The 9100-nt window shown below is 42.8% G+C and overlaps 2 gene segments (V, D, J or C); both read right to left on the reverse strand.

Annotated features, from left to right (window-relative positions):
* LOC102168033 lies at window positions 1438-5708 on the reverse strand. The segment is given in 3 exon segments: window positions 1438-1454; window positions 4549-5007; window positions 5126-5708. Coding segments are annotated over 3 exon segments (522 nt in total).
* Window positions 6977-7858, reverse strand: LOC106504480. The segment is given in 2 exon segments: window positions 6977-7552; window positions 7756-7858. Coding segments are annotated over 2 exon segments (348 nt in total).

Consider the following 9100-nt stretch of genomic DNA (forward strand, 5'->3'; position numbering starts at 1 on the left):
TATCCAGAACAGTAAGAGGAAGAATTTGTTTTAAGTGACCAAGTTCATATTAAACACTGAGCACATACTTCTTGTTTGCTTTGCAGCACTAGCAGGATGGGATGTATTTGCAATTGCCCCTTGGGACACATGTGGTGAGGCAGAACTGAACGTTCCTGACACCCAGCTAAGCTGGATAGCATCTTTACTGAAGTGAATTTTCTTTTCTTTTCTTTTCTCTTTCACTTTTTACCATTTTGGAGTCCAGCATATTGTGGTTAAATATTCACTTTCGTTCTGTTCTCTTTCCAGCTACTCTGCTAGTTCCAAGTTAGAAGTTTCTAGAGCAGAAGGAGATTCAGATTGAGAAGGAAGTAAAAGACCAAAGTCCCAAATCCGTAGGGCTAAGTGTCAGTGGCTAAAACTGTACCAGTGTAGGTGAGGAATAATGAGCAATGTGAATGCCCTGTGGTGGCCCCGGGGTGTGACTTTGGCTGGAGGAGGGGCTGAGCCCCGCGGAGGGTTCCTGTACAGGCTGCAGGTGCCTGGGGAGCGCTGTGCTCCCCAGCACAGAAGTACGTGGCTGAGTCTGTGATCTGGGCAGAGGAAATGTACAGCAAGCTGCGGCGTTCTTTAGCAACTGTCGTGGCATTTAATCTTCCATTCCGCTTGGTCCCCGAAGGAATGAAGAATAAGTGGACCAGGCTGCCACCTCGGTACTGAAGATACCACTGCACGCTGTTCACATTCTTGGAAAAATTGCACCAGAGCGTGGGGCTGGCTCCCTCCTGGACACTCAGGGCTGAGGGGCTCTGCATCACATCCACTCCTCTCACACCTGATGAGAAACAGAGCGACAGTCACAGATGAAGGTCATTGTAACTCTTACAAAACCCTGAAAGTGCCCCCCTGGAAGATGAGAAGGATGTGCAGGACTTGTCATCCTTCCCCCAACCTCCTCAACAGTACAGCAGCTGCTCAGTCCTTGAGATCCCCCTGTGGGGCAGCCCCAACTCACAGCAAACCTGCGCCAACAGAAGCCCCAGCACAGGGCCCACTAGCCTCTTCATGACTCCTCCTATTGCCAGGAAATATTCACCTTCAGATTAACAGCTGAACCCCTGGGTTGGGAGTGGCATGACGTGTTCTGGAGATATTCCAGTTCCTGCAGCCAATCAGCTCATCTAACAAACCCTGCTCAGGTGACACTCTGACATGAAGCCCCACCCTCTGGCTCAATTGAACTGAGAATGGGCTGGAGGAAGGTGGAATGGGAGTAGGGGTTAAAAAAAGAGGTAATTCTCAATGGTTTAGACATAATTTTGAACATGTGACATGGAAGTTCATATTTTTCCCCTGCTATATAAATCCTAGGCAATAAAAATAAATAAAAATCAGAAAAATCTCATGTTTATACTTCGAACTTCTTCATCTTCCCTTTTGTTTATGACTCCCCGCTTATCCAGGAGTCTTTTCTGAGAGATATGGATAAAGATATAATAACATGAATAAAGATAATAATAACAACATAAATGTAGATAATGCATCCCAGCCATAAACTTGAATCAAGGAATAAGGCAAAGTTATTAACTGAAAGGAATATTCAGCTAGGAACATGTTTTCCACGTGCTGATATGATTAAGTTTTTCTCCGCACACAATTATTCTCCCCTCTTTTGCTATTCTTAGCCCCATTTGTTCACCCAGGATTTCTCAAATACTTTGTTGAAAAAGAAATTTCAAATGAGTAATCTGAAGATCGAATTGGCTTTACTAGGCAATTCATGAATCAAGCAGCATCCATCTCATCCCACCTAGCATAGAAGGGTGCTCTGAGGGATTGTACGAAATGGAAGGTCTTTCTAGGAAAAAGGATGGTACAAGGGATCTATTAGGAAACAAAAAGATTTTTTTTTTTTTTTTGTCTTTTGTCTTGTTGTTGTTGTTATTGTTGCTATTTCTTGGGCCGCACCCGCGGCATATGGAGGTTCCCAGGCTAGGGGTCCAATCGGAGCTGTAGCCACCGGCCTACACCAGAGCCACAGCAACGCGGGATCCGAGCGGCATCTGCAACCTACACCACAGCTCACGGCAACGCCGGATCGTTAACCCACTGAGCAAGGGCAGGGACCGAACCCGCAACCTCATGGTTCCTAGTCGGATTCGTTAACCACTGCGCCACGACGGGAACTCCCAAAAAGATTATTTTTAAGCCAGGACGTCTTCTTTTGATGGGGAAGGGAAGGGCAAGGCTTTGTCATGCACATTTATTGCCTTCTCTTCCTCTGGAGGATGGAGAAAGGAAGGTCAAAACTGCAACTGGTCTAAGTGTTAAATGTAGGAAAGGCATCACAGGCTTTTAGCACAAGTGATGCCACTTGGGGCCCTTGTTTTTCATGTTAACATTTTCAACAGCTTTCTCAACAAGGTCTCTCAGGATAAGCCCTGGGTTTAAGTCCTATACTGCCTTCAGTGGGCTAAAACCTTAAGAAAAGAATACTTCTGGAGTTCCCATTGTGGCTCAGCGAGTTAAGGACCCAACTTTGTCTCTGTAAGGATGTGGGTTCCATCTTTGGCTTCGCTCAGTGGGTTAAGAATCTGGCATTGCTACAAGCTGCGGTGTAGGCCGCAGATGTGGCTCAGATTTGGTGTTGCCATGGCTCTGGTGTAGGCCTCAGCTGCAGCTCCAGTACCATCCCTAGCCTGGGAACTTCCATATGCCTGTTTTTTCAAATTTATTTTTATTGAAGTATAGTTGATTTGCAATATCGTGTTAATTACTACTGTACAGGATAGTGATTCAGTTATTGTTCACACATTACTTTTCATTCTTTTCCATTATAACAGGATATTGAATCTAGTTCCCTGTGCTATTCAGTAGGACCTTGTTGTTTGCCAAAACTGTATATAATAGTTTATAACTGTTAATCCCAAACTCCCAATCCATGCCTTTCCCCACCCCCTCCCCCTTGGCAATTACAAGTCTGTTTTCCATGTGTGTGAGTTTGTTTCTGTTACATAGATAAGTTCATTTGTGTCATATTTTAGATTCCACATATAAGTGGTATACATGATATCTGTCTTTCTAACTCACTTCACTTAGTATGAAGACCTCTACTAGGTCCATCCATGTCACTGCAAATAGCATTATTTCATTCTTTATTATGACTGAGTAGCTTCCCATTGCATTTATGTACTGCATCTTCTTTATCCATTCATCTGTAGATGAACATTTAGGTTGTTTCCGTGTCTAGGCTGTTGTAAATGGTGTTCCGATGAACATTTGGGTGTATATGTGTTTTCAAATTATGGGTTTGTCTGGATATATGGCCAGGAATGGGATTGCAGGATCACATGGCAACTCTATTTTTAATTTTTGAGGAGCCTCTATACTATTTTCCATAACTGGCTGCACCAATTTCTATGTTTACTAAAGGCATTGTGATGGAGGGTGGGGGGATGCACTGGGGATTTGGGATGGAAATGCTATAAAATTGGGTTATGAAGACTGTTGTACACCTATGAATGTAATAAAATTCACTTATAAAAAGGTACTGTGAGAAATAATGTAGAAAAATAAGTAAAGATGATTAAAGGAGTTCCCGTTGTGGCGAAGCAGAAACAAATCCCACTAGGAACCATGAGGTTGTGGGATCAATCCCTGGCCTTGCTCAGTGGGTTAAGGATCCGGCGTTGCCATGAGCTGTGGTGTAGGTCGCAGACTTGGCTCGGATCCTGTGTTGCTATGGCTCTGGCATAGGCTGGCAGCTACAGCTCTGATTAGACCCCTAGCCTGGGAACCTCCATATGCCGCAGGTGCGGCCCTCAAAAGACAAAAGCCAAAAAAAAAAAAAAAGATGATTAAGGAATCACTAACTATTATTGGTCCCACAGTGGGTATTAAAGAAATTGAATTAGAAGGGAGGAAAGGGGGACAGAGGAGCCTGGCTGAGTCTGATAAAGAAAGGGTGGGACACTGAGAACCACCAACCCTAAGATTCCAAGTGGAACTCTCACATGACACTGTGTTTAACTTACTGGGTTAATGAGCTAACTTACTGTTACTGGGGACCAGTAGGTAAAGAAGACCTTTTCCCTTGTCAATCTGACTATATTGTCTTTGGAAAAGTTACCCTATGTACATCCTTAAGTGCCAGCTCTAATTAAGTGCACCAGTCCCAAATGCTTTAGTCAAAGAACTGAAGTCCTTTAAGGAAAGGAGCCTCTCGGGATACTAATAAAATAGTCTGGAGATAAAGCAGTTAGAAATAAGCAATTATCCTGGGTTTTCTGATGCTTGAGAGATGAGATGAATACTGGAAAGGAAATTCACCGACTGCCTTACAGCAACCCACATGGCCAATCTCAAGTTACCCCAGCCCATCTCTATTTCAAATGACATGGGAGCATGTAACTTCCTCCAGCTTGTTGAAAATCCCTTAGTCTCATTCCCTTTAGAATGCTGACTCTCGAGGATAAAAATGCCAAACTTAAAAAAAAAAAAACAAAAAAAAACCAAAAACAGTCTTCATTTGCAAGATGAAAAAAAGAAAGGAAAAGAATATGATACCCATAGGAGCAAAACACCTCCAGAACTCTGTATTGTTTGTACTGTTTGCCATCAAACAACACACTAACTTCCTGAAAATAACGCAGGCTGAGATGCTGGGTCTTTTAAGCTGCTGTGTCTCAGTGTGTTTGTGTTCAGCTCCCCCTGCAGTCTCAGTCACTGTGTCACTCAGAGCACAGAAGTACTTGGCTGAGTCACTCAAATGGACTGATGTTTTCCTCAGGTGGAAGGAGGTTTCATTCTTCCTGAATTCAGCCCCAAAGCCTCTGATGCCTGAAACAAAGCTATTTCCAGACGTGTACTTCAGGAGAAGCTGGAGTCCTTGGTTGGGGTACTGCACGTACCAGAAGAGATAGGGTGCGACAGAAGAGGAGTACTTGCACCTCAGCTCCACAGCGTCTCCTTCAGGGACAGTGATGAGGCTGTCAGGCTGGGTCACTGACTGGGCTCCGGTTCCTCCTGAAACATCAATGCTGAATCAGTGAACTCGGCTAAAACGAAAAGTCTCTATTCAAAGTCAAACTGGAGGAGCAATGTTCCCTATGTGGACAAGGGAGTACAATGGAATGGTACTCACTCAGGAACAGGAACACCTCAAGCATCAAGGTGAACACCAAGATCATGGTGTGGCAGTGAAGAGGCAGCAAGCTTCTTTCTGGGAGATTCCTCACAAACAAAAATCTGATGACCCAGGGACTTGAACCCAGGTTGCTCTGAGGTTGAGGAGAAATGACAGGGGATTTAGATTTCTTCTGCTGATGGGTGTTGTAATGACTGTTAGGAAGAGAGGCTGCCTTAACAAAACTGCCTGCCTCTGGCAACTGAGTGTTTTACTTGTCACTGTGCCAAAAAAAAAAAAAAAGTGTGAGACTATCTCAGATCTCTTTAAACTCTATGGAAGGAAGGTGTTTGTGAGCTTATTCTGATCTTTTACAGAAAAGCCATTTCCAAATTTAGACAGCAGCGCTCTCCAGGGGCCAAAATTGAGAGCAGAGAAAAGGTTCGCAATTTTTGTGAGGCTTCGCTTCCTCTTTTCTGCCCTTTTACGGTTGAATTTCAAAGCATTATGACTATGTACAGAAAAGGATCTGTGTTTTGTAGGTCCTGAAATGTATTAAATTGGGCTTTTTAAAAGAACACAACATTGTGAATAAAAAATTTGTATACAAAATAATTTTTAGAATGAAGAGATAAAAATCACAACAAATTATAGTGTTGTTTTTTTTTTTTTTTTTGGCTTCCAGATTTAACTATGAAGCCAGAGGAAATAACCCAATATCTTTCCACTTCAAGACAGCCTTCAATCCAGATTCATACACACATGAAATTATCCTTCAGGAATAAAGGGAAAATTGAGACATTCTCAGATGAAGGGAAACTAAGAAAATTTGTCACCAGCAGACCTATCCTAAAAGAATGTCTAAGGAAAACTCTCTAAACAGAAATAAAATCATAAAGGAAGGAATCTTGAAATAGTGGAAAGAGAGAAAGAACACAATAAGCCAAAATATGGATTAAAAAATAGGCTTTTCTTTTCCCCTTGAATTTCCTAAATTATGTTTGGTTTATCAGGAAAAAAATATATAGTACTACATAGTACTACATAATGAGGTTCTAAACATACATGGAAGAAATAGTAAAGAACATTATTTTACAAATGGGGATAATAAATCATTCAAATAGGTTGAATAATATTACTAATGGACTGTTTTGTGTATATGTAATGTAATACATAAAGAAACCATTTTTTTAAAGCTATGTAATGAGACACATCTAAAACACTATAGGTAATTTAAAATATATTTCTAGAATATGTCGAATAACTCACAGGAAGTCAGAGGGAAAAATACAGGGAACAGGGGTTCCCGTTGTGGCTCAGCAGGTTAAGAACCCAACATAGTGGTTGTAAGAATGTGAGTCTTATCCCTGGTCCTGCTCAGTGGTTTAAGGATCCAGTGTTGCTGCAAATTGTGGTGTAGGTCACAGATGCAGCTTGGATCTGGTGTTGCTGTGGTTGTGACATAGGCCAGAAACTGCAACTCTGATTCGAGCTGTAGCCCAGGAACTTCCATATGCTATCGATGTGGCCTTAAAAAAGAAACAAAACAGGAGTTCCCGTCATGGTTCAGTGGTTAATGAACCCGACTAGCATACATGAGCACACAAGTGGTTGCCAACATTGTAAATACACTAGATGCCACTTAATAATGCTCTTTAAAAGAGTGAACTGTGTGGGAGTTCCCATTGTGGCCCATCAGAATAGAATTCGACTAATATCCATGAGGACGCAGGTTCAATCCCTGGCCTGGCTCAGTGGGTCAGGGAACTCGGGTTGCTGTGGCTGTGGCTAGACCAGCAGGTGTAGGTCCAATTGGACCCCCTAGCCTGGGACCCTCCACATGCCATGGGTGTGGCCCTAAATAGTTAAAGGAAGGAAGGAAGAAAGGAAGAAAGAAAGAGAGCGAACTGTGTGGAATATTAACATCGATACAACTATGGTTTAAATTGAAGTTGATAAAAATCTAAAGATCACAGAATTCATTTAATTTCAGATCATTTTCCCAGATGTTGTATAGTTAATTGCCTCTATCTGGAGGGAGAGTCAATGCAGAAAACCCCTTAATGGAAAAAGTTTCCTCAGCATCAAAATAGGGTGGTTAGAGTCCCAGATGCAGTGTTTGGGTACTGGTGACAGGTGTCTGTCATGCACTGTGCCTCACAGCACAGAAGTAGGTGGCAGAGTCGCTGGGCTGAGATGCTGCAATGTAGAAAACACTGTTTCTTGACGATTTATCCAATGAGGCTTTAATTCTTCCACTTATTTGTTCTCCCTGGTTCGCTTGAATTAACAGCAGAGAAGTAAGCCCTTTCCCAGGATACTGCCTAAACCACTGAAGGAAGTAAATAGCACTATCGGTGTAACTGCAGTTGAGAACCAAGCCGTCTCCCTCTCGGACGCTCAGGGCTTCGTGGCTCTGATTCACATGCTGTTTACTGCTCACCCCTGTTCAGAAAGAGAGCACAGAGAGGGACTCGTGAGCGGCCGATTGTTCTTTAGAAATGAATTTTAAGATTCCTTTTCCACTCTCCACAGGAACTCCCAGAAGACCATGCAGGTACAACTCCCTATTCTTCTTTCTCTTTTCTGGGGAGAAATATCAGGGAATCTACCCATTCTCTGCCCATTTCCGGATCCCTCTAACTCACAGTCTAGTTGTAAGCAAAGGATGAACAAATGCAGGGATTTGTCCATCCTCTCCGTCACTTGGATTCACTGAGAACTGAATTCTTGCATCTGTAATACTGACAGTCTCACACAGTAAAAGATCTCTTTTGCTGCCTCTTCTGTTCAAACATTTCTACAGGAAACCAGAGAACAGCTCAACCAATCAGAGATAAGGGAGGAGCCTGGACCAACTCCTTCCCTCACAGCCCCCAAAGGGAATCAGTCCTGCTGAGACCTTGATTTCAGACTTCTGGCCTCCAGAACTTGTGGCAATACACTTTTGTTAAGTCATCTGGTCCATGTACTTGTTATGTCAGCCCTAGCAAACCAGTATCCTCGATATGATGCAACTGCAACTCACACTGAGGATGTGACTTCCTTGTAAAGTATGCAGGTGTTATCTGAACTCTTGCTCTAAGCAGCTGACGGAGGACAGTGAAACAAATGGAAGCAATAGATCCCTCTTCCATTGCTTTGGTCTCAAATACTTTCCTTTCTTAGGCTCAAAAACACTCACTCAGGGCCAGGAGCACAGTCACCCCATCACCAGCCTCATGCTTGAAGCAGACACTAGACTCCAGGACCCCTAGCTGAGCCTCTGTGTCTGAACCTGGGCTGTGGGAACTCACAGAGGAGGCACATCAGCTGAGTCGTTGGAGCCCAGCCCTTCACTTTGTGGCTGTCACTCCCAGGTCTGGAGTCAGCTATTGAGATAGTAATTCCTTCGTTAACACATCCCCACCCCAAGTTTAGTCATGTCACTAAAACTAGGATAAAACTATGAAATAGGCATCCACTCTCAACCCAGGGGTTCCCTTGAGAGCACTTTTAAGTTTTAAACTCAAAGAGGCTGATTCTCAAAGAGGAAAATAAAAATTGTAAGGATAGGATCCACCCAGAACACTTTTCATGTTGATTTTTCACAACCCAAGAGAAAGAATCGATCTTATTGGTGAACTGACGCTCTGAGGAGCTCAAAGCATTTTTCTTTAAATTCAGGAAAATCACCAAGACTTCTACAGCTTTGAGAGGATGGAGAAAGTCTACCTAAATGACAAGAAAGAGTAAATGAGACTCAGATGTAGAGGATGATATGCTCAAAGTGATTGAGGAGGTTAAGGTCAGAACCTAATCTAGAAGCCAAGTTGCCCTATTCTCTGGTCTCTTAAAATTCCTCTGGGGTGGGAGTTTGTGGTTAATAGATGCAAACTATTACATTTACAATGGATAAAAATAAGGTCCTACTTATAGCACGGGAACTACATCCAATCTCCTGGGATAGACCATGATGGAAAATAATATTTTTAAAAGAATATATATATATTC

Source organism: Sus scrofa, chromosome 7 (assembly GCF_000003025.6).
Source record: "Sus scrofa isolate TJ Tabasco breed Duroc chromosome 7, Sscrofa11.1, whole genome shotgun sequence".
NCBI classification, from domain to species: Eukaryota; Metazoa; Chordata; class Mammalia; order Artiodactyla; family Suidae; genus Sus; species Sus scrofa.